At 35.9% G+C, this 24,696-nt stretch overlaps 3 protein-coding genes across 6 annotated transcripts in view; 2 read left to right on the plus strand and 1 right to left on the minus strand.

Moving 5' to 3' along the window:
* Nucleotides 1-24,696, plus strand: part of ifnlr1 (interferon lambda receptor 1) — a 676,379-nt gene that overhangs the window by 169,767 nt on the left and 481,916 nt on the right. The window lies entirely within an intron of this gene.
* Nucleotides 812-8,931, minus strand: LOC306878127 (antizyme inhibitor 1-like). 3 transcript variants are annotated; one of them, XM_079430259.1, is made up of 12 exons: nt 8,842-8,931; nt 6,972-7,054; nt 6,350-6,541; nt 6,083-6,256; nt 5,728-5,900; nt 5,212-5,346; nt 4,213-4,294; nt 3,981-4,055; nt 3,701-3,866; nt 3,295-3,413; nt 2,507-2,721; nt 812-2,414 (listed from the first exon to the last, which is right to left on the minus strand). In XM_079430259.1, the coding sequence occupies exons 3-12, from the start codon at nt 6,482-6,484 to the stop codon at nt 2,300-2,302; spliced, it is 1,389 nt and encodes a 462-aa protein (XP_079286385.1). In that variant the 5' UTR covers nt 6,485-6,541; nt 6,972-7,054; nt 8,842-8,931; the 3' UTR covers nt 812-2,299. The 3 variants fall into 3 exon arrangements, with proteins under 3 accessions (XP_079286385.1, XP_079286386.1, XP_079286384.1); XM_079430260.1 differs by lacking the exon at nt 8,842-8,931 and adding an exon at nt 7,875-8,050 and having other exon boundaries at nt 3,295-3,410; XM_079430258.1 differs by lacking the exon at nt 8,842-8,931 and adding an exon at nt 7,875-8,050.
* On the plus strand, nt 13,299-23,793 carry LOC306877708 (V-type proton ATPase subunit C 1-A-like). Of its 2 annotated transcripts, none has more exons than XM_079429627.1 (13): nt 13,299-13,453; nt 14,353-14,512; nt 16,932-16,999; nt 18,428-18,513; nt 18,597-18,691; nt 18,916-19,007; nt 19,714-19,812; nt 20,667-20,735; nt 21,364-21,456; nt 21,561-21,654; nt 21,743-21,840; nt 22,961-23,087; nt 23,186-23,793. In XM_079429627.1, exons 2-13 carry the CDS (start codon nt 14,381-14,383, stop codon nt 23,282-23,284), a joined length of 1,152 nt encoding a protein of 383 aa, XP_079285753.1. In that variant the 5' UTR covers nt 13,299-13,453; nt 14,353-14,380; the 3' UTR covers nt 23,285-23,793. The 2 variants fall into 2 exon arrangements, with proteins under 2 accessions (XP_079285753.1, XP_079285754.1); XM_079429628.1 differs by having other exon boundaries at nt 13,325-13,453; nt 18,597-18,695; nt 18,920-19,007.

Consider the following 24,696-nt stretch of genomic DNA (forward strand, 5'->3'; position numbering starts at 1 on the left):
TTTGTGCGCAGCGACCACCTGGCAAAACACACGCGCCGCCATCTAACCACCAGGAGAACGCCGGTGTGGAAGAAGGAGGTTTACCGTCTGAACAGCATCAGTGCTGTCTGTCACCTGCAGCCTCTGGCACCTAAAACCAAGAGCTGACAGAGAGTCCGTCACACCTGGACTCCTTTAACTGTTTACATATACACACTACTGCTCCAAAGTTTAGAATCGTTAGAATTTTTTTTAATGTTTTTGAAATTAGCCTTTTCTGCTCACCAAGGCTGCATTTATTTAATTAAAAAAACAATAAAATCAGTAATATTGTGAAATATTATTACAATTTTAAAATAGCAGTTTTTTATGTGAATATATAGTAAAATATAATTTATTCCTGTGATCAAAGCTGAATTTTCAGCATCATTACTCCAGTCTTCAGAGTCACATGATCCTTCAGAAATCATTCTTATATGCTGATTTGCTGCTCAAGAAACATTTCTTATTATCAGTGTTATCTTAGTAAACGTTGAAATTAACATATATATATATATATACAAAAACCTTTAAAAGTATCTAAATGGACTGACATCAGATTGGCCTGTTTTTTGCATATATAAATAAATGAGCCTTTTTTAAACATCACTTTTTTCATTTTCATAAAAAATTAGTTTCTAGCTGTTTGCTCAGTCATGTTTAATTGTGAACTCTCACAGTAAAGGCAATGCTGTACCAGACATTAAAATGCAAAATTAATCCACAAGGCCATTAATACAATTTTATTGACAGCAAAACTTTTCAAGAAAAGGTAAATGCTGTAAACGGCAGTTCATAGTTTATGCTCGGACACTGAACAAACATTTCATTTGTCTTATTCCTGTGTTGCAGTTCATTGCTTTCACTTGCCTGGATCTTGCAGGTAAAGAGCAATATAACAGCTTCCTATCACTTCAACCAGCAGCACTTGCTCCAGCCGTCTTCAACACATTCTCAGACATACTTGCACAATACCAGAGACGTCCTGGACAGAATAGGTGTGTAATGCTGAAATAACGCACAGCACGACACGAATAGACTACTGCTTAGAAAAAGCCCAAAACGAAAGCAGACACTTCCCAATTTTGTGCAATACTACATTACATAATGCAGCCACACACGTCGTCTTTTCATTTAAATGCAAAAACTTGCTTGTCACGGCAATGCAAGCATGTACAAATATGTCCAACTAGACCAGACGCTTGCACTTTGTGTCTGCATTGGATACTTACATCAAAGGAATAGTTCAAAAGCACTGCATCAGTGTCTCAGCAATGGATGCTCTGCAGTGAATGGGTGCCGTCAGAATGAGAGTCTGATAAAAACATCACAATAATCCACACGTCTCCAGATGTTTTTACCTTTCAACTGTTTCTTCTGGCTAAAATACGAGTCTTCTATGCATAATAACACTTCCTCCATTGAAAAGGTTGTTTTGCCTGAATCAAGAGAGAAATCAAAATGTCTTCTTGATGGATTTGTTTCAACTTTTGTCTTCTCCAGATGTTAATTGATGGACTGGAGTGGTGTGGATTATTGTGATGTTTTTATCAGCTGTTTGGACTCTCATTCTGACGGCACCCATTCACTGCAGAGATCCATTGCTGAGACACTGATGAAATGCAACATTTCTCCAAATCTGATGAAGAAACAAACTCATTTATATCTCAGTTGAGTTCATTTGCAGCAAATTTTTATTTTTGGGTGAACTAATCCTTTAAAGTGCATTTTAGGCCTAAGATTTCCAACAGTTTACAAAGTTTCCATTGTATTTTGTCCACAAAAACATACCACAGTGGTCTGCTGAACTATTCCTGCAACAGTTCAAATAGGTCAAAGATCACAATTTTCCAGTTTAAACATCATATTCTTAATACAAATAACAAAAAACAAGTGCATGTTTCTTTAAAAGCATCTGATGATGTCATGAAACTAGACTCCAGCTTTAATAAATAACGTCCCCTGCTGGGTACATGACTGATTCCATTAGTAAGTGGAAATACTGTGTGTGTATATATATATATATATATATTTATAAAACAGACTTAAATATAATTAATTGTATCTGTAAACGCCAACAGGCCCATTTGTTAAAGCTAATCGCACCTATTTGCTGTATATCCATCAGTTGTGATGGTTATGAAGTTGCTCTGGTCAATAACACTTCTCCAGCTCTGGTCCCAGCCAAACTTCTTCAAAGCAACTGAAGCTTCTTAGAAGATTCCAGGTCCTTAAGTGCTTAAAGTCAGTCGAAATAATGACATTAATAAGTGGCTTTATGTTACGCTGGGGTGGAAATGGATGCCTTGGTTATGTTTGGCTGCAGGCAACATGGTACCAGAGAGAAATTCTTCATCCTCACATCCAAAGTGACGCCACAATTATGAAGCTCTTGCCTACAGAGAGGAAAAACAACTTGATTAAAAAGCCAAACAAATGCACCAGGTTTGAAATACCACATACAGCGACATCAAGATTCACTCCGTACCAGTCGCGTTCAGTGATGTTGTAGAAGACGGGCGGTTTGTGTTCCTCTCCGTTAGTGAATGTGGCCCCCAGACCGTTGGCCCCAGCGTCGCTGAAAAGCAGCCAGTCTCCGACACTGAGCTCCGGCAGCAGACATCGCTCCATCACCTGATCCAGATCATCAGCAGACGGACCCCACAGACTGCTGGAGAACAGCGGCTCTTCTGAGCTCACCTCCTGACAAACCCCACATTACACATGATCACTGAGAGCATCGGCTTAGACAGCCTGTGATGGGCTCAATCACAAAAGATGACGTTCAAATCTTTTAAAATCTTTCTTAGTCCAACAAGAGGAGAAGCGAGGAGAGAAGAATGTGCTTTTATTCAGAGGCCAAAAAAGTGCTCCATGCAAGAACAAAATGTTTTCAGTTCTCATCGTCAGAGTCACACTGGTGTTTTGGCCTGGTGTGTTCAGCATATTGTGAGCAACTTTTCTACTGTTATGTATGCGAGCTTATCTATTTGTTTGAGTTATATTTTTTGAGCTTTAGTGAAGTATTATCTACTTACACATTTCTTTACTATTTAGCGTGGACGTTTCACATCTTTTATATTTAAAAATCTTTCTTAGAAATGTAAAACTCACTGACAAAAAACCATCAAAATGAATTTCAGTTTAGTAATTATTAACACGTTCACTTTTAAACAGATCTCCTAAAACCATTGCATGTATGAAATGCCTTTTCATACATATTAAATTTTTTTTTTAAATTAGATCAAGGTGACATTACAAATTTTTTTTATTTACCTTGTGCGCCAAAGGCATCGATATTGAATCTTCACACAGCAGCTTATTGGCAAAAGACCCATAAACCCCATCGTTCATGTAGTAGAGAAACTCAGGCTCATCGTTTGCAGACAGTGCTTCTGAAAAAACACAGTAAACACTGTATAATCAGTGTATCACCATTAGACATGCAGTAGGATTTTGTTTAATATGTACAGTAAGGCTGGGCAATATTGCAAAATAAAATTTTATATAACATTATATGTATATGTAATATAAAATTTGTGTGTATATATATATATATATATATATATATATATATATATATATATATATATATATATACACACACATACATACATATACACACACACACAAATATATATAATTATGAACATGATATGATGATATGATGACTAGCACTCACTGTGTGGTTGACCACTGAAATCACGAGCCACTGTTTTCTTGGCGATTATATTCACGGCCAGCGTGAAGGCAGATGACACATAATAAGCTCCGGGTTCAGCGATGATCGTCAAGCCGGTCGAGAGAGAAAAATACATGTCCAGCATGGGTTTCAGCATCTGGTTGACCTGCACACAAAAACAACACCAGAAGCTCAGGGGAAATGCAAAAACAATTACACAGAAAATGCATTACATAAAAATGCAAAACCAATCTTATAAATGTACAGTAGAATACAGTACCTTGTCTAACTGCGCCTCGCTTCCTTCAAAGCCACCTCCGACATCCAGAATACTCATCTTAAAGCCGAGCTCCTCCTAAGATCAAATTCATTTATAACACGTTACCAAGGGTGAAATAAATACTGAAAGTGACATTTAGATAAATAAAGATCATTCCCTCGGGGTTAGGTAGGGAAGCTCATGGCACAATCAGATCAGAATTCGATCCATGACTGCATGAGCGATGACTCACCCCCATATCAAAGACACAGCGAGCATCAGAAACAGCATGAGAGAACGCTTGTGCATCCTGACAACAACTGGGAACGTTGAATCTGTGAGCAAAGCATGAAATTAAAACTCATTCACTTCCTGCGTAAATGTCCTTGGCGTAACTGTGCATCAGAAACTCAGAAGTTAGTTCTGAGAATAGCTCAACCATTATTTGCATGCTCACAAGCTTTAATATCTAATGCATCACATCGAACTCTATTTGCCCTTAAACTAATTTCCAGAGGCATTTTTACTTTTATAAGGGCATTTTCTATCCTTATTAGACCTATGCATCATCTTGTGTCAAATTTTTAGATTTAAACAATAAATTCAATTAGAATAAGACTAAGCTATAGACCAATCAAAAGAAATGCATTTTTCCATTACAGAAGTGGCACAGAAGCTGCATCTGAAGCACCATTAAGCAGTGTTTACACTGCAATTACAATTGCATAAATATTACTATCAAAAGCTAAGTTTTTTTTTTTTTTTTAAGTAAACAATACTTTAAATATTTTAAACTAAAACTGCCAGTAGGTAGAAGCAAGTCTCCGTCTTTATAATTCACTGAGTTATTGAGCCATATACTAAACCAATTTGTTCAAAGGCTAATTCATTCATGAACAAAGCAAGTGTGTGTCTTTATGAATGGATCACTGATTCCTTCAGAAACACCGTTTTGCTTGGAGATGCATAACGGTTCTACTGCTGCTTTGTTTAGGACCATTTTAATTGGCAAAACAGAATAATAACTGTTGTACCCTCAATGTGTGTCTTTTTAGTTTTGCAAAGTGAGAGACATACTTGATAATGTCAGCTATCACATTGTCAAAACAACACTTAGGATATTATTGCAAATGATACATATTGCATGCCCTTACTATGACATCAGAAATTGTGATGTCCAAATAATTTTTGAGGCCACTGTGACTTCTAAATGACTCGTATTCCATATTCTCTCAAAACTCAAGAGACTCACTTGACTCCTGTAACCTGCAGGCTGAGCTCTCTGGCACACTCCAGCAGACGTCTGCAGTCCTTCAGTGTAGAGCCGAACGGTATGGCCGTCTCCTCTCGGTCGCAGCAGCTCTCCGATGTCAACAGCAGCAACACCCTGTTACAGAAAACCAGTTCAAGAAGAGAAGAATCCAGTGCATGCAGCCTATTAAAGCTGCTGCTGTCTATCATCAGTGATTATCAAACAGCAATAACACAGACAAAAATCCCTCACTGCCCTTGTCTGGAAAATGTTTATATAAGCACTTTTTGCTTGTGATATATACACACACACACACATATATATATACACATATATATATATACACACATATATATATATATATATAAAATTGGATCTTGATTCCCAGAATCTGAATCGGATTGAGGGTTCTAAAGATTCCAACCCCTACTAAGAACTGTGATATTTTACTTTATTATTTTACATATGTTTGCATTGTGATAAGCCTAGTCACTGCAGTGTGACGACATAACTCACTTTGCTTTGGGATGGCATCGCGCAATCTTCCTCAGCTCCGCTTCATTATCGCAAACCAGGAGGGGGATGTTGTGTTTGGCTGCGTATTTGATATGGGAGAGCTGTTTACACGTGCCGCCAAGAATGATGTCCTGAGACGGGACGCCAAAGCCCTTCACTAAGTCCAACTCATGCTGAAAGACAAGCACAGCAGTCAATACTGATAACACACATAAAGCAGCAAACAAAAGTAATAATACATTTCAAAAATAGTTTTAAGACAGACACAAATATAGAACCAGACTGTTATTTTAGGACAATGAATAGTCTAGTTTTAGCGAGAGAGGAGATGAGACATTTTATACTTTATATTTACTTTGTTTGAACAAACAAAGCCAGTTCCGAGGGCAGCCAGGATTTCAACGACCACAGGGCTGCTGTTGCTCTTGAGCGTGTAGAAAGGCCGAATCTGGTCCATTTTAGTTCTCCAGCGAACTTGCTGCCGCACAATCACCCCCAGGTCAGCAACGAAAAATGCACTCTTCAGTGCCTAAAGGAAAAAACAACTCACGTCATGCTTTGGTATAACAAGAAAAGGCACAATAAATGAAGCAATAAAGCAGATTTCCCTTTTTATACTTACAAGAGTTTGATCGTGGATGTGTTTATCGATCACATCTCGGAGAGCTGCGCTTCCTTCCAGCAGCTCAACAGAAAAGCGCGGTTCATCCAGAGTTCCCTTCATACTCATCCGTAATCTGATGTTCTGGCTGGGCATAAAGCAGGTCACCTATTTATGAGAACCCTCAGAGCTCTTGGGTCCTAGCGATATCCACTGTAAACACAAGACATGTGAAAAAAATCAGTAAATGCAAGCTTAAATGATAAGGCATAAGCAATTACAGTCATAAGCTTTTCAGTCATTTATTTAATTTTGAAAGAAATCATTGTTTCAAGCAAACATTCACTGTTGCCAAGAAGAAAACAAATAAACAAATCATAACAATAATATAAAAACTTGCCTTTTTACATCACCCGCAAACAAATTTATTTAAAAAAAAAAACATCTAGCCTTTTGACATTTACAGGGGTCAATGTGTTGGACCCCAACTGTGAATTGCATCTATATTTAATGCTCTTTTGTATTCTAGGTTATTTAAACTGTACAAATAGGTATGACACATTCAATGTCATGTTAGACGCCGTAGCAGAAAGACTCCTGCAGTGCACATCGATCAGAGCAGCAGGTCAGAAGAGTCACTGACCTCGGCCATCCATTCTCAAAGCAGGTCTAAAAACAGCTACAGACTGAAACTGCTTAGTAAGGGTGGGCGTAGTTCACGTGCACCTGCAAAAGACCATAGAAATCAGAAATGAGGGTGTGTCAAAGAATAGAAAACAATAACTAGAGTAGAACAATCAGCGGCACTGTTAAAGTATATATATACTGATGCTGATAAGCTGTATGGATGGAGAAACAGAAAAACTTTTCAAAGCTATTTTTATTTATTTACACACACACACTTTTCCTAATATATTCCAAGGACACTTTATATTAAGTATACACAAAGAATGGGGGGAAATATGCGTGCACACACACACACAGACTGTTATTAGACATAATATAATATGACAATAATAATTTTAATATAATATAAAACAGAAAAACAAAGTGTTTTTCATTCTCAAACCAAATTTTAAACCGATTACACACACATTTTCAAGCTGTTTATTTTCTGAAAACATAACTAAATAAATAAGTTATTTATACAATGAATATCGAAATTAGATAACCGGAAATTAACGAGGCGCCAATTCCTCATGTTTTTTCATCGATATAATACAAAAGGTCTCTCATATAATTTTTTTCAGCAGTTAACAAAAACTCCTTGGTTTATCAGTTGACGTTGACATCATTAGTGCTTATTAGTGATGATTCGCGGTAAGATTTATATTACACTGTAATGTATTGCTAAGCGTCACTTAGCCAGCTAACGCTAGCAGCTACCGGTATTCAAGCCATACGCTATTTATCTAAATAACATTAAAACATAACGAGTTAATTCAGACTGAAAGCAGACAAGTGTTAATAAACAACAAATATTTTCGTCAAATATGAACACGAGGCTAACAGACACACGTTAGCTTATAACCCCAGAGCTACTTACACAGGAGAAATCGCGAGAATTTGAGGTAAACCGTCTTCTCTTTTTTGGTGGAATTTTTACAGAATAATGCGAGCACCGATATGAGAGATAATGTTAATGTTTAGAGCCATATATCTGCTTAAAATCCAATGAGCCTCGGACGGTTGTGAAGGTTGAGGGATGAAGCGCGTGAAGGAGGCGGGGCGATGATTTAAATGAAGGGGTGAAGGGCGTGAGGAGGCGGGGCTGTTATGTTAATTAGGTGGTGAAGCGCATGAAAGGGGCGGGCGTTCACCGCAATGCGTAGAAAAGTGGGTGGAGCTTCAGTTTGAATTATATGAGCGAGTGAAAGGAGCGGGGCTTAATTTATGCGGCAAAAGGGGCGGGGCTTTTGTTTAAATAATTTGATGAGAGTGAAAGCAGCGGGACGGTCAGACTCAAAATAAGAGTTTTGTTTTGTTCTTGTAATCCACTTCTGTTAGCTTTGAGTCGATCTATATGCTAGTGCAGCTTATAAGTGTTGAATAAAATGCAGTCAGCCAGTTTAAAACTAAACAACCTTATTTCTATCTGCTACGAGGTAATCTTTAGGTTTTTTTAGAGTATATTAACAAAAATAAAATTAACATTTCCAAATGAAATCACACTGGATGAATCAAATTAAGTAGCCTAAGTCAACAATGCAACAACAAAAAGCCACAATTTAAACAAATACAGACAACATGACATAATGTGCATGCATTATTTCAAGATTGTTTGTTGATAATCTTCATACATTAACAAGCACATGCAGTTGCAAAGCATAAACAATGGCAAACAGAATCTTTAGTGAACAGTTATATGCATAACAAAACGTTTTATCTGAACTATTTTTTATAACTTCCTTGTATAATGCATAGACTACTATAATATATAGTATATTACATAGTATACAAATACCTTCAAAATACCATCATTTTTATTAAGAAGGAAGAGTGACATCTCATACCTGAATGCCCAAAGAGCCTTCATCGTCTCACCTACAAAGTTCCTGTCAGAACATTGTCCATTTTGCACTTTTATAGCATGATTCCGGATAATATAACATGATAAATAATTATGAATTTATTGCACTGTATGTTAATGTCTGGAATGACAGAATGTCCTCTACAGTATCTTCCTCTCTTCATATAGATGAGCTGCTGCTTCAGTGTCCAGTTTCTCATGAAATGAATCTAGTGACCACTCTAACATCCAGTTTATAGAGGGAGGCGTGTTTACCCTCTCTCTCTCTCTCTCTCTCTCTCTCTCTCTCTCTCTCTGTGACATTCTTCTCAAGTTTTTCAGATGGTCAAACTGTTTAAAGTTCTGATTCACCACATCCTCTAGAGTAAATGATAAACCTAATGACTAATTGATGAAGATGCTGACTTAAATAGCACTTTTGAAATAGTAACACCAAGTGTTACTATTACCAAGATGCAGATGAGTTTGTTTCTTCGTCAGATTTGGAGAAATGTAGCATTTCATTACGTGCTCACCAGTGGATGCTCTGCAGTGAATGGGTGCCGTCAGAATGAGAGTCCAAACAGATGATAAAAACATCACAATAATCCACACCACTTCTCCAGATGTTAACTGATGGACTGGAGTGGTGTGGATTATTGTGATGTTTTTATTAGCTGTTTGGACTCTCATTCTGACGGCACCCATTCACTGCAGAGCATCCATTGCTGAGCAAGTGATGGAATGCTACATTTCTCCAAATCTGTTCCTATGAAGAGTCAACCTAAACATTTCTGTGCCACGGTATGTTACAGACACAAATTCCTCTTTTGTGTATATAGTTCCCTTTTCTCCGATTGCTGAGTCCTTTTACCAAAAATAGTTTCATCAGAATGTCAAATGAGCCAATTATGCTTCACAATAGCTCTGTTTGTGTTACTCACGTCAGTGTTGCTCGGACTGTTACGCTTGTTGAAAGTTTCTCTTTTGCAGCACACAAAAGCAGTTCCGAGTTTTGTGCCGACTCCCTCTTGACTATAAATGAGCGCATGGCATCTAATCTAACATAACATCTACAGCAGCTCGGAGTGAACGGAGCTGTTTGATAACCATTGTTCTTGGTATAATGGTGATCTGCTTATGTAGGCTTGTTGAAGGAAGGACATGTGGTTCGCCTGCCATATGCAATAACACTGCTATTGAGCAACAGGATTCTCCTGAGCTTTAAGGCCCTAAATACAATACAAAATAAAGGAACTCTCCAATAACCTAAAGTATTTCAGATAATCTGATGGGAGAAAACAAAGGACATTCTTGTAACAAAAGTAATGAAAGTGATTTGCACCATTAAGTGACTGGAAACGTCAACAGTATTACATCACAGGTGAGACTGGGGCTATAGTTGCAACACTTTTTAGTCGGTTGAACATTTTTCATGCTGTTTTTTTTTTTTTAGACACAAACCTAAAGTAATATTTCCAGATGAACACTTTCTGGACTGAAGCAGCTCAGCTTTACTTGATCCTCCATCAATCATTTTCTAGAAAAATCAGTGCATCTCAAATCTGATCATCAGGATCTTTTGAGGAGCGTTTGTTTCCAGAAGCTTTACTTTCTCTGTTCCTCAGCGGAGGAATGATCTTCACAAGCCTCCAAAACATCTCACATCTTCTGAGGAGCCTTTATTTCTTCATCTCTCAATCAGCATTGCATTGCATTATATGTTTGGATCATTTCAATCTCATCTTACTAAGACATATTATTGGAGATATAGAGTGAACACTTATATTATTTATTTTTATGTAAGCATCTGGTGTACTGTTATAAAGATATCATTGATTTACGTCACAGGCATCAGAATTTCATCACTTTTTGGCCATATTAATATCAGCATCTGCACCAAATTGCATATTTTGCTTAGTTGAAATTGAACTGTTTTCCTCAATATTCTCACTATATCAGATTATATTATTCATAAAAACCTGATGTATCATATTTGATACTCAAAAAAAACAAAAACAGGTTTTACAGGGTTAATATACATTTAAACAGTAATTATAAAAATGCACAAAATGCTGGTTTCAGCTAGTTGTATTGTTAAAGATTATAGGTATGGAAATTACTTTATGGCTTTGCTACATTTCAACTATATTTAAACACAATTTTTATGTGTTAAAAACACGTGAAGGTCATTGCCAGCAGGCTAAATGGATAGACAGTGAGTTTATAACTAAAACAATAGAGCTTATCTTTTGTTTTCCATCACTATCTGTCACCTGTCATCTCTCCACCCAGAACACAGCACCCAAATGAACTCACGCATTTCCTTGACCCTCTTTCAATAAATATTCACCCTTATCCTGACAAAAACAACATCAATTTGATTTTAACTCTGTGGAATTTGATTAGTCTCCTTGTGGGCTTTGTATCAGTTTGAGAGGTAGATTTGAGAACTGCAGCAATGTGGGCTTGTAAAAACATTCATTTGACTAAAGAAGATTGTGAGTCATATTGACTACTCTTTTGACAGTTACATGTTTTTTTGTAATTTTGTAGCCTCACTAATATGAACTGTCAGACTATATATGGAAAAGTACGGAAGCCCATTTCCACCAAATAATTTTTTTTTTTATTGCGACTTTTTATTTCACAAGTCTGACTTTCATTTTTGTAATTCTGTGTTTATGTCTCACAATTCTGACTTTACATCTTGCAATTCTGAGTTTATATCTTATAATTTTGAGTTTTTCACTATTCTGACTCAATTTCACTATTTCTGACTATTCTGACATTATTCTGAATAAAAAAACATAATTGCGACTTCTTATCTCGCAATTCTGACTTTATAGCACACAATCTGCTTTTGTTTCATTTTTTACTGAAAAAACAGCAGCATGTTGAGAAAGAACGATGAGTAAATCAATTTGAAAATTTACGTTTTGGGGATGTTCCACTGATGACAAAAAATTGTCATAATCAAAGCCCCAGGACCTATTGTTTTTGGAAATCATTTCTCAATCCCCTTGCTATCCTGCTGTGTTCGTGCATATGTAAGGAAATGGATGCGAGGGTTATAACAAAAAGCTTGGGTCAAATTGGAACCCTGGACTCTGGGCTGGACGGCCCTAGAGACTAAACAAGCCGTGTTTCTTATTCTCCAGGCGCTCGGGCCGGCGGGTGGGTGACTGATTAGAGCACGCGTGCCCAGACATGTCCCTAGCCGGCCAGTCAGTGGGCAGCCCACCCTGGTGTTTGATCTGGGGGTTTGGCTCCAGCCAGTCCCGGCATTGTATCCCAAACAATGCACCCCAGACCTACTGAACTCCATAAACATATCCCTTTGTGGGCTTTTCCTCGAACTCAGGGTGGGGGACACCCGCTGCCAGGAAGAGGGACTCCTATCCAAAAAAAGTCTGCTGTGCCTCCCTCGCCGGCTGCTGACTGGGCATTCCTGCCTTTAACCTCCAGGGAAAAGTCAGCTTCATAAATTCACAGGCCGCTGGATCATAAAAGTGTGCAACTGCATGATGAACAAAAATCTGCATGATTTATTCTACATATAAATATATACAGAAATATATATTAACATGTTTTTTATTGCTTAAATATTTATATTATTTATATCTTATTTATATCTTATATACAATTATAAATATTTTGAAATAGCTTTTATTTTTTTATTTATAGGCTTTTATATTTTTCGAATTATTTAAATGTTTATATTTACATAAATATTTATATTTATATTTATTATTGATATTGATATATTATATATTTATATTATTTATGTACTATTATTAATAGGGTTAGTAATAGTACTATTAGTAATTAAGTTTTATTTTTATATAATATTTTAATTTTTAGTAATTTTGTTATGGGTTTTTGTTATTTTTATTAGTTTGCAATTTTTTTCAGTTTATATATATATATATATAAATGACATAATAAAATATTAAATATTAAACATATACATATTTAAAAAATTATGTAATATTTTATTTAGATTAAGTTGAACTAAAATCACTAACTGGAAAATAAAACTGAACTAGCACTAAAAAGAAATAAATAAAACCTAAATAGCAATATAAAAAATATAAAAGCACATGACAAAATGACTAATTAATAAAGTATTATATAAAAATAAAAGCAAAATCAAAATATTAATAAATGAATAAAATATTAATAAAAACACATAATTTATTTGTAAAAAAAATGTATTCATGTATTTAAATGTGTGGATTTCCCATAATGCAATGTAAAATTACTAAAACATAATGACAAAGTGACAAAAATCACTTGAATCTCCCTGTATTACGTTTTTGTTACCTATATTTTTTTCTTAATATTATATATTCGTGCACTACAAAACAAACGTAGTGTTCTCATGCAAATCAAAGTTGATGTTTAGTGGAGAAAGAAGCTGCTCTAATGACTCCAGACCTGCAGGTGTCGCTGCGGCCTGTGGCTGCGCATGCGCAGAGGACAGCAGTCTATCAGCTGACCGTGAGTGAAGCCTTTGGAAACACTGGAGTGTGATTATGAATATCAAATCTTAACAAATATTTAGTTAAAACTACCAAATCATCGTCGCTTCATCTCGTTCAGGTTGAAATCAGGTAAGCTCCGCTGGAGAAAGGACTGTTTTAAAGAGTCTGCAGATTTAGCTGTAGTGTGGATTAGAGATTATGTTTATGTGATTTATTATAATTAATAACTCGTGCTTTCAGGTTAAGAAACATCTCAGATGTGGCGTAATGCAGATTTGAATTTAGCCTATTTGTGCAGTTCTCTTGTACTGTATGTATGAAGTACTGCGTGTTTATGATGCTTTGATATAAAATAATAATAATCAGATCAAATATATATGATCAATCATCTGATGAGATTACTACTCTGATCGATCACTGATCATTCTGAGGCTTCAACTCGTGACTGTCATTCATTTTGAGGAAATGACCCAATCCATGTTCAAAATTAATATTAAATAACAATTCAAAATTAAGATTTTCACTTAAAAATGTAAAGGTAAGTTCTGTATGACAGGGACCTACATAGAAAAACTTGATTTTTCAGTAATGCAAATATTTATTATCATTATAAACGTTTCTGGTTATATATTTGATCAGGTGGATATTGATTGTTGTATATTCTTGTCTGTGTTTGGGTGTTTATAGAGTAATCTTTATAGCAATAAGTAGAATTTTAATATTTAATATCTGGCATACACGTGGAAATCAATGCCAGAAATCTCTATAAAATAAAGCCTAAAATTTAAAACTACAAACATCTAAAATGAATTTTATTTTATTATTATTTATTTATTTATTTTTATTGGCAGGGCAAGTACAATTGTGCATTACAGAAAATAAATGACCATTGTTTAGGCTTTTATTAATGATGGTATTTTCTTGATTCTGTATTTATTTTAATGTCTGTAAATATCTTTGATAGAGTTGGTGGTGCAGTATGAAGTTTGTTCATGATTAATGAGTATATTAATGTGTTTCTGCTTTAGACTCTCCATTTCTCGCTCCTCCGCAGCCATGACCGAGTTCTGGTTGATTTCTGCTCCTGGAGAGAAAACCTGCCAGCAGACATGGGACAAACTAATGACGGCCACAACTCGCACCAACAACCTCTCCACCAACAACAAGTTCAACATTCCCGATCTCAAGGTCACATTCTCTTCCTCTTCCTCTTTTTACAGTCTTGAGCTGAGCAGCCTTTTGAGCTCTGGCATTGCCGATTTCTTCTTTATTTGTTTTAAATGGGGTGCCACAGTCAGGTTCTGGAAGGAAAAACTCATGTTTTCTCCATTGGGAAATGGATATTTAACTATAACTTCTAAACCTTTACAGACAAACCTGCTGTGATTTCCAAGGCTGTTAATCAGTGGTACATGCTTTTGTTGAAACCACCCGTTCACTTATTTTTAAAATAATCATGTTTAACAGCTGAATTTTGGCACTCTCCATAGGCGTAATGGTTTTTATACTGAACAAACTGTGTGTGCTATTGCCCTACACCAACCCTACACCTAAACTTAGCCCTCACAGGAGACTTTGTGCATTTTTAGATTTTCAAAAAAAACACCATTTAGTATGTTTTTTAAGCCTTTTGAATTACGGGGACATAGGCAGTGTCCTCATAAACCACCTTCATATTGTAATACCTCTGTCATACCCATGTCATTATACACATTTGTGTCCTCATAAACCACATAAACATGCACACACACACACACACACACACACACACATACACACGTACACACACACACACACACACGTGTGCGTATATGTGTGTGTGTGTGTATATATGTTTAGTAAACTTGTTTCTATAGATATAATCAACAACTCTAAATGAACAGTTTTATATTTTACCATTATTATGTCATTCCAGTGCTTCATGGGATTGTAGTTCTTTCCCTCACCAAAGCTATAAAGTTCTTTGTCTTGTTGTACCTTTGTCTTTTTTATCTGAATTTCAAAGCTTTTGCTTCAAATCAAAGTTTGTAACATTGTGATTCTCCTCGTAGCTGGTTGGCTTGGTTCATGTCTTATAATTAGGGCTGCCACTAACGACTATTTTTATCTTGATTAATCTATCGACGTATTTATCGATTAATCTAAACGATTAATTTCCCACAAAAAATGGACTATTTTACTTAAGAATATATTTAAACCCAAACTCACAACAACATGCAGAGATGAGTTTGAGACGCTCCTCATGTAAATGATCACAGTTTCTGTGGAGCTACTGTGACCGGAGCCGCTGTGAGACGCACGAGCTTAATAGTCTAATAATGTGTTTTATTGACTCTCATCCATGAAATGCGCCACTTTCGTTATTTTGCCTTACTGTGTGTTCACACCGCCGCCGGCAAAAATGTCAAAATTCGCTCTGGCCGCCCTGCCAGCGACGCTGTAGAAAGATTAATTGACGCTCTGACGATCAAACGCTTGGTCTTGTATTTAAAGGAGCCGCAAAGGAAACAAGCAGGTTGATCTTGTGCAGACTGACCACAAGCAGGGTATAAGTTAACCTCATGAAATCTCTTCATTGTGAACGTAAGCAATTGATGGATGAAAGAATTTAATTCTAATTACATGTTTGCTAATGAAATAAACCAATAAAAGCCATTTGTGTGGTGTGTTTTTGTGTTTATGGTTAATTGCTAAGTTAGTCTAATTTCAACATGCAGTTTATAGGAGACTTACTAGCCTAGGTCTTTAATTAACATTAACACTAATTTGTGCGCAGCCTACATTCCAAACTGTCCTGGTTGAAGTATAGCCTAAATGCAATTGGTCAAATCGGTGTTGTTTTGAGCAAATGAATTGCATTTCCGCTGAAAAACATGCGTTCTAGCGTGAAAATGTTTGGGAACTAATGTGGTCAGAACCAAAGTTCTCTGGAACCCTCTCAAGCAGAGGACTTCTACATTCCGATTGGTTGCCGCCCAACCGCATCATAGCTCATTACCATAAAGTGACCTGACTTCAACTCTCCTCGACGCCCTCACCGTCCAAGACGCGCCGCGCCGCTCCAGTAGCCCCTCACTGCAGAACAAAGATCCAGGGGCGGGGTTGGATCTACATCTAGGGGGTGGAGATTGGTAGGTTTAGGGCTAAAATCGACCAAGCGCGACAGCCCTACTTATAATGCTTTAACAAAGGCTTCCAGAACCAATGCTGCTGATAAAGTGGACGGGCGCTAATGCACGCTACTGCAATCTCAATTTCAAAACTCTCAATACAACAATTTGTTTGCATCATTTAAAATGTTCACAGTATCTTTATGTGGTATTTTGCATGCACGATTCCTCTGATTGCAAATAAAATTAGCCTTTTTCAGAGCAAATGAATAAGACTTGTTCCTATTGCCCAGAATCAAGTGACCCTGCTGGCCTGTGTCATCTTAACCAGTCACTTTCCGCCTGACAGGATGAGAACAGAGGCGGCGCCACTCTAAGCGCCGGCGGCCCCTGATGTCTCTACGGGCCGATGCTGATCAAATCCAGCCTGGCTGCGTTTGTATTGCTTCATTATACTGGATGGTGATCAAAGTGTTTCTCTTCTCTAAACGCTGCAGGTCGGGACATTAGATATCCTGGTGGGGCTGTCTGATGAGCTGGCCAAGCTGGACGCGTTTGTCGAGAGGTAAAGTTATTTTTTCTTTCTTTTTTTACACTCGGCACTCCAATTCCAATGTAAACGTTTACATATTCATGCAAAATTAATATTCACAGTGTGTGGATGTGTTTTAAGGATATTTTTTGTGTTTAATAAGATGCTTTGAGTGGTTGCTAGGGCGTTGCTAGGGACCTTGACTCCCAAGCCTTCATCTTTAGATCCTAGGCTTTCTAGGTCCCTCGTTCAATCTCAGCATATGGATTTTTTGGGGGGTTTTATTGTCCATCAGATGAAATTCTTAAACTCTAATCATTCTTATCTGTAACACAAAATGTGTGGAAGGAGTTATGCACCAAACTTTAATATTTAGGGTTAGGGCTTTAGAGTCGCTCACCCTAAATATGAGCAGTACACTGTAACAATAATTTTTGGTAACACTTTATTTTACGGTGTCCTTGTTACACACGTTACATGTACTTACTATTATAATAACAACAAATGATGCATAATTACATGCAAGTAACCCTAAACCTAACCATATAGTTAGTACACGTAGTTAATTAATATTACTCAGTACTCAAATGTATGATAAAGGACACCTTAAAATAAAGTGTTTCACATTTTTTGAAGTTGTAAATAAAACAAGGATTAATGGAGTGTTTTAACAAGAACCTACAAGAGATTATTAAGTATTTCTGCTTCAAAATTTCATGTTTAATTCAATGTATTTATGTTTCTTTTTTGCTTGAGTCGTTTCTAAATGAAAATAGTTTCTATACCACATTTTTTCAGTGATGCTTGACTATTAAAAATACTAATTTTAAGGCCCTTCTGCGTAAAAGAATCAAATATCTTGCAGATTTGAGTTTTTGTGATTTCTAGTGACGACGTATTCAGTCAGAACTCCTTGCGTGTGTTTCTTTACTCTTGTGCGGTGAGGAATCCTCATATAGGGGAGGTTACTGCAGCGTCTGCCTAAAGTGAGTTATTAGCAGTTTGGTGACACGCTAGCTTCCCTTTCTGCGATCATATTTAAATTGCATGACTTATAGCTCATCCGTAGATGTGAGATTCTATTATTTCCTGTTCGTTTTAAAGTAAAACATATTCCTCAATTTAAGTTTTGATAAAAGATGGTCAAAGCGTGCTTCGGTAATATTACTTCCTGTCAGCCTTACGTTATTTTAACATAACAGCAGGAATCAATCCTGAGTTGCATGCACAGAAGTCATTTTGGAGCATCTCCAGACCATGTGTCTGATATATTGCCTGTATTTTAATTTTTGCTTGGTTTGGCCAGAATATTCTCACATTTTTAAAAAGCTTTATTATGATGTTATCCAAAGCCATTTTGCTAAATGAAACAGTGTTCCTGAATCATCTGATATGTGTGATGTGAGAATGTCCAATCTAGAGTTTTCAGAGGGCTGTGATGTCTTTTGGTGCCGTTCACAGTGTGCTGAAGAAAGTGGCTCAGTACATGGCCGACGTGTTGGAGGACAGTCGAGATAAAGTCCAGGAGAACCTGCTGGCTAATGGAGGTGAGAGTCACTGGTATCTGTGGCATGAAATGATCAGACGCTGTTTTGTTGCATTACTTCTCATTTTCTTTATTGTGTTTTAGTCGATCTGGTCACCTACATCATAAGATTTCAGTGGGACATGGCCAAGTACCCTATCAAACAATCCTTGAAGAACATTTCTGAGATTGTATCCAAGGCAAGTGATCTGATACAACCATTTCTATGTGAATTTTTAAATGATAAAATCATTGTAATATTCACAGTGTTTCTTCATTTATATCACTCATTGGTAATATTTGTGCATATTTGATATAAATGTCAGCCTTATTTATTATTGATATGGAGTTAGGCCGTTCTGGTGCTTGAATGACACCTCAGATGCTGTTTTAAATGAAACTCTCTCCCTCTGCGGTTCAACAGCAAGTCTCACAGATTGACAACGACCTGAAGGCTCGAGCGTCAGCATACAACAATCTGAAGGGAAATTTACAGAATCTAGAGCGGAAGAATGCGTGAGTAAATTCAGACATATCAGACTATCTCTTATTTACAGGGGTTTTATTTCATATTCATTATTTGAGCTTTATTCATTTAGTTAGTAACCTGGAATCGAGTTATTTGTTTTAGTGCATTGATTTCTTTTTTTTATTTATTGAATAAGTACTGAATATATGATGCAACACTTACAAATTAAAGGGGACATATGATGCGAATACTATTTAAACTAAACTGAGCCTGACAATGACATCTCTGAATTCAATAATGAAACGCCTGAAAATTGAGTGTTTAATCTTATTATTATACATTACTGACACTCTATCCTCCAGTTTGATGCTGTTAAGTGCTTTGACACAATCTGTATTGTTAAAAGCGCTGTATAAATAAAGGGGACTTGACTTGACTTTGGGCTTCCAAAAGAGGTCACAACTAGAAATCAGTGGTTAAGTTGTTTTTACAACACTGTTCCAGAACAGTTCAGCCCAAATATTAGAGTGTGTGCAGCGCATTTTACGGAGGATTATTTCCTGAACCTGGGAGAGAGTTTGTACAAAGGCTGTTTCTATAAAGTGGGGCAATTCCTACGTCACAAGGACAGTCTGGCGCTGTGTGTTTGGGTGAACTACTCCTTTAAGAAAATAAATGAAAGGAAAGACTTTGAGGGCCATGGTTAGGAAAGCATTTTCCAATGAACCAGTGTGATTTGTGTGGTCTCACCAGAGGGAGCCTGCTGACCAGGAGTTTGGCAGATATTGTCAAGAAAGAAGACTTTGTGCTTGATTCTGAATACCTCATTACTATGCTGGTGGTGGTACCAAAGTAAGTGACATGTTCCAGATTTTTCCCATTTTATCAATGAATTCAAATGTGATGTTTTGCCACAATTTTATTTTTTTATAAATCGAAGAATTAGAATTTTGAATAGAAATCTTACCAAATGTTAGAATTGGACACGTTAGCAATATACTATTGATAACAGCTAAGAGAACAGAATGTGATGAACTGTTCACGTGTGATGCACTCTATGAAGGACCATATGTATAACATATCACTAGGTGCTATTCACAGCGAATAGGGCAGTGGAATGGGGCAAAAAGCAAGGAGAACTTCTTTAAACTTGAGCACCATTTTTAGAATGCCATTTAATACACTAGACACTGCAAAAGACACAACAGGCAAACGCCATCAAGCACATGTTTACATAGAAAAAGCATGGAAAAGCAGCGCAGTGGAATGAAAAACCTGTAATGAACTACTATTATATGTCTGATATTTCATGTTTGCATGCATTTATACTGTCAGTCATTTCAAATTGCCTTTTTTTTTGCATTTTTCTTGCATTATTTCTGAATATATGTTTAAGATAAGTTTGTACAATATGTGCCTTCATAATTGATGCATCTTTTTTGCAAAGATATTTAACAAGTGATTTATTTGACATTTAATCCATGTTGAAATCATGTGTGCAACAGAACTTTCTTTAAGTAGTTAGTTAATAAAGAAAATGTTACATTTTTATATTGAGAAGTTTAATGTAAAAAAATGAAAAATAAATAGAGATTTTACTTTTTGCCATATCGCCCAGCCCTAATTCCAGAACATAAAAATGACTTTTTGGATGCACTCAAAGCTATTGCGTTGAATTACTGACAGCAAGTTTTCTAACCCTTCAGAACAAATTATGCTGACTGGCAGCGCACTTACGAGACTCTTTCAGAAATGGTGGTGCCACGATCTACAAAGTAAGACACTTACAACAATTTAGATTTATAATTCTTGCTTGTCTCAGGAATCATGTACCTGGTCACAGAATAGAAATGAAGGAAAACTGATCAAGTGCTAATAAGAACATGCTGTGTTTTGCCTTTACATAATGGAATTATTCATTTAATAGTGTCATATAGGTGTTGTTTGTTTTAAAAGGTGTTCATTAAAAAAAAAAACACAATATATGGGATTTGGGGAAAGGCTCTGGTTGAGGAGAACATGTTTAGGACTTAAGACAAATTAGTGGCATGCTGGTTACTTAGAAAACCAATTAACTAATGCAGCATTTACCAAGTGTCTAAAGTGAATATGATAGGTGTTTTATTAATCTCACTGGAGATTGTCATTATTGTTAGTAAAGTCATTTTTTTGACTATTTTTTTAGTTTTTTTACCTAAACGAGTATAATTTAAAGGTAACCCAACAGTTACTACCATGATGTGTAAATGTTGTGCAATTCAAACATTTTTAATGCATTAGAGTAATCTGAATTTTGATAATGCAAAATATCATTCTTATTTATTTTGAGTGAAAAATGAGTGGGACATTTGAGATTCTCCCTGCTAGCCAATACTTAATATAGTGTTATTTTCTTCTTGGCAGTTTACTTTTTGAGGACCAGGAAAGCGGCCTGTTTACAGTCACGCTCTTCAGAAAGGCCATCGATGACTTCAGACTCAAGGCCAGAGAAAACAAGTAAACTGCTGATTTCAGCTCCACCGTGTGGTCATGAATCACCGTTTAGCTGTCTGAGAAAATATCCAGTTAATGCCTTAGTCATCCCAGTGTCTGCTTCACAGGTTCACGGTCCGGGACTTCCAGTACAACGAGGAGGAAATGAAAGCAGATAAGGAGGAGATGACCAGACTCTCAACTGACAAGAAAAAGCAGTTTGTATGTATCTGCTAGATGGATCTTCAGAGCAGTTGGCATGTTACTTCATCAGATATTTTTAACTGGTTCATGCACGTGTCCTCTGCAGGGTCCACTTGTTCGATGGCTGAAGGTGAACTTCAGTGAGGCGTTTATTGCTTGGATCCATATTAAGGCTGTGAGGGTCTTTGTGGAATCAGTGTTGAGGTAGCGACACAATATAACATCTTTAGGTTCTTAGAGAGCTCGTATCTGAACTTCTAGCACTTGCTGATGTGAGAATGATGAATGCATGAACAGTTTGAACGCGTCATCATTTGTTTGGTAAATTTCTTATCATATGGGATGGACAAATAGAAAACCTAGATTTCAAACTGAAATAAAATGAGCGATTTCTGAAAGTGCCATTCAATGTCCATAAACTCGATGATCAACTAGAATAGAAATAACTCTAGAGAAGTCTATTTTGCTAAATAGGCTGTATGCACTATATTACATATTCATTATATTTTTACTTAACCCGTCATATTCATTATTCAATGTATGATAGATTTATTACGTTTAAATTTGTATATTTCAACAACAAATTTGTAGTAGAAACGCAATTGTTATTAAAAGTTTCAGATTGTATTTGAGTGTTGATTTATTACATAAATATATACATAATTTATTACATAAATTATTAATTGATTTATTACATAAATTTATACATAAATTTATTATCAAATAAAATGGTTTTGATTTTCAGCTAAACAAAAACTCAGCTTCAGTAAAAAAATATTTTGGTGTAATAATTTTAATAGAATTACACAACTCAATAAATAAAAAACTAATTTAATTTTGGATTCAACCAAGTGCATTCGGTTTTGGCCCAGAATTTTCATATCAGTGCATCACTCATTTAAATAATTTTTATATTTGTGACCTTGGAGCAGTCTTAAGTCTCTGGGGTATATTTGTAGCAATAGCCAAAAATACATTGTATGGGTCAAAATGATACATTTTTCTTTTATGCCAAAAATCATTAGGATATTAAGTAAAGATCAAGTTCCATGAAGATATTTTGTACACTTCCTACCATAAATATATCAAAACTTAGTAATATGCATTGCTAAGAACTTAATTTGAACAACTTTAAAGATGATTTTCTCAATATTTAGATTTTTTTGCACCCTCAGATTCCAGATTTTCAAATAGTTGTATCTCAGCCAAATATTGTCCGATCATAACAAACCATACATCAATGGAAAGATTATTTATTAATTGACACTCAAGACTGGTTTTGTGGTCCTGGGTCCCATATATATTTTGTATTCTAAATAAACAGATATGGATTGCCTGTGAACTTCCAAGCAATGCTGCTGCAGCCCAACAAGAAGAACATGAAGAAGCTGAGGGAGGTTTTGTACGATCTTTACAAGCACCTGGACAGCAGCGCAGCTGCCATTATCGACGTAGGTTTACTTTTGGCCGTAGGCTATGTTTATGTGTTGTGTGGTTTAAATACAAGGAATATTTGATGTAAGTTGTTGTCATCTTTTTCCTGTTCCAGCAATCTGCCATGGATATTCCTGGCTTGAACCTCAGCCAGCAAGAGTACTATCCCTATGTGTACTACAAAATCGACTGCAACCTGCTGGACTTCAAATAGAAGAACTGCTTTTATTCACGCGCCCCTCCTTTTGTTGTGTCTCTGTGTATAATCTAAGTTAAATGAAACTGTATATTGCTGAACTGTTGTTCTAGTCACCCCGCCATGCATGCTCATTCATATTCAGAGATACTTCTCTATTGTCGTTCAGCCAGTGACTGCAGGAGAGTATCTATATCTGCCGCCCCTAGTACTTTGTTTACATTTCTTTTTAAAGAATGCCATTGTGTTACCATATGTGCAGGTGAATGAAATGATGCATTTGAAGTCATTCCACTCATGTTTTGTGACGTGCAGCAGGTACATCTGATGTTAGTGATAGATATTACTGTGTGTGTTTTTAACCTTTATTCTTAAAATGAACCCGTGGTCCATTTAAACAAACAAAATGAGAGAAAAAAGTGTTACAAAGATGCAATATAAATGTGATGTTATGTACATTTGGTGTTTAAAGAGTTATATGTGCGAAATTGTGTCATGGAACCAAAATATAAAATTATTATAAGTACATAAATGTGAGGTGTTTATTTGTAAAAACACATTTACCAACTAAATGAGCATTTCCAGAAGGCCAGTAAAAATATAATGTGCAAATAAAGAAGGAAATAAGGTCAATTGTAATTTAATTAGCTCATTGCTCATTGAATTTTGATCGTTTTAAGAAAGCAAGTTAGGGTGAGAGACTTTTTAAAGTATAAATACAGCATAAAAAGCATATATTTACACAAAACAAAAGCAAATATGCCTCTGTAATTATCTCTACAACATTTAAAGTGGAATCTGTACATTCAAAGTAGAACAAATAATTAACATTTAAGTAAGGTATTTTGAATTATTTGTTAAATTGGTTATAAGAATGTCATCAATCCCATATATTTTGTCAAAGCCAGATGCCTTTTTTTGTTTAACAACTTTTTGTTTCATATTTAAGGTGATTTTCTTTGGTCACACCCAGTTTTGAAAACTAGAAAAAAATAAAACATGGAAAAAATATCCAAAAATAAATAGCAATATTATTTTGCGGAAGCAATAGTAAAATAATAGATTACTAAAAAAGAAAGTTCTGTCATTAGTTACTCAATCAATAGCTGAGAATAAAAAAAATCTTGAAACCTAAAAATGCATTGGTGATTTAAAAAACATCCTATTGTGTTTGCCTTTTCGTTTCTATTCATGTCATTTCAATTTTTCTTTTTTTTTTTTAGAAAAATTGAGTCCTGGTGTCCTCTATATGACATAGCATAACATATAAATAAAAAATAATTTTGCAAAAATTTTATTTTTCCATTTATGACCCTGCAGCACAAAAGCAGTCATGAGTAGCACAGGCATATTTGTAGCAATAGCCAACAATACATTGTATGGATCAAAATTATCAGTTTTTCTTTTATGCCAAAACTCATATTAAGTAA

Source organism: Barbus barbus (assembly GCF_936440315.1).
Source record: "Barbus barbus genome assembly, chromosome: 12".
NCBI lineage: Eukaryota > Metazoa > Chordata > Actinopteri > Cypriniformes > Cyprinidae > Barbus > Barbus barbus.

Coding starts and splice junctions, on each gene's coding strand:
- LOC306878127 (XM_079430259.1), bottom strand. CDS start 6,484: ATGCCCAGCCAGAACATCAGATTACGGATGAGTATGAAGGGAACTCTG. Junction 6,257..6,349: donor ACATCCACGATCAAACTCTT/GTAAGTATAAAA, acceptor TTTTTCCTTTAG/GCACTGAAGAGTGCATTTTT. Junction 5,347..5,727: donor CGATGCCATCCCAAAGCAAA/GTGAGTTATGTC, acceptor TTTCTGTAACAG/GGTGTTGCTGCTGTTGACAT.
- LOC306877708 (XM_079429627.1), top strand. CDS start 14,381: ATGACCGAGTTCTGGTTGATTTCTGCTCCTGGAGAGAAAACCTGCCAG. Junction 18,692..18,915: donor TTTCTGAGATTGTATCCAAG/GCAAGTGATCTG, acceptor GCGGTTCAACAG/CAAGTCTCACAGATTGACAA. Junction 19,813..20,666: donor ATGCTGGTGGTGGTACCAAA/GTAAGTGACATG, acceptor CTAACCCTTCAG/AACAAATTATGCTGACTGGC.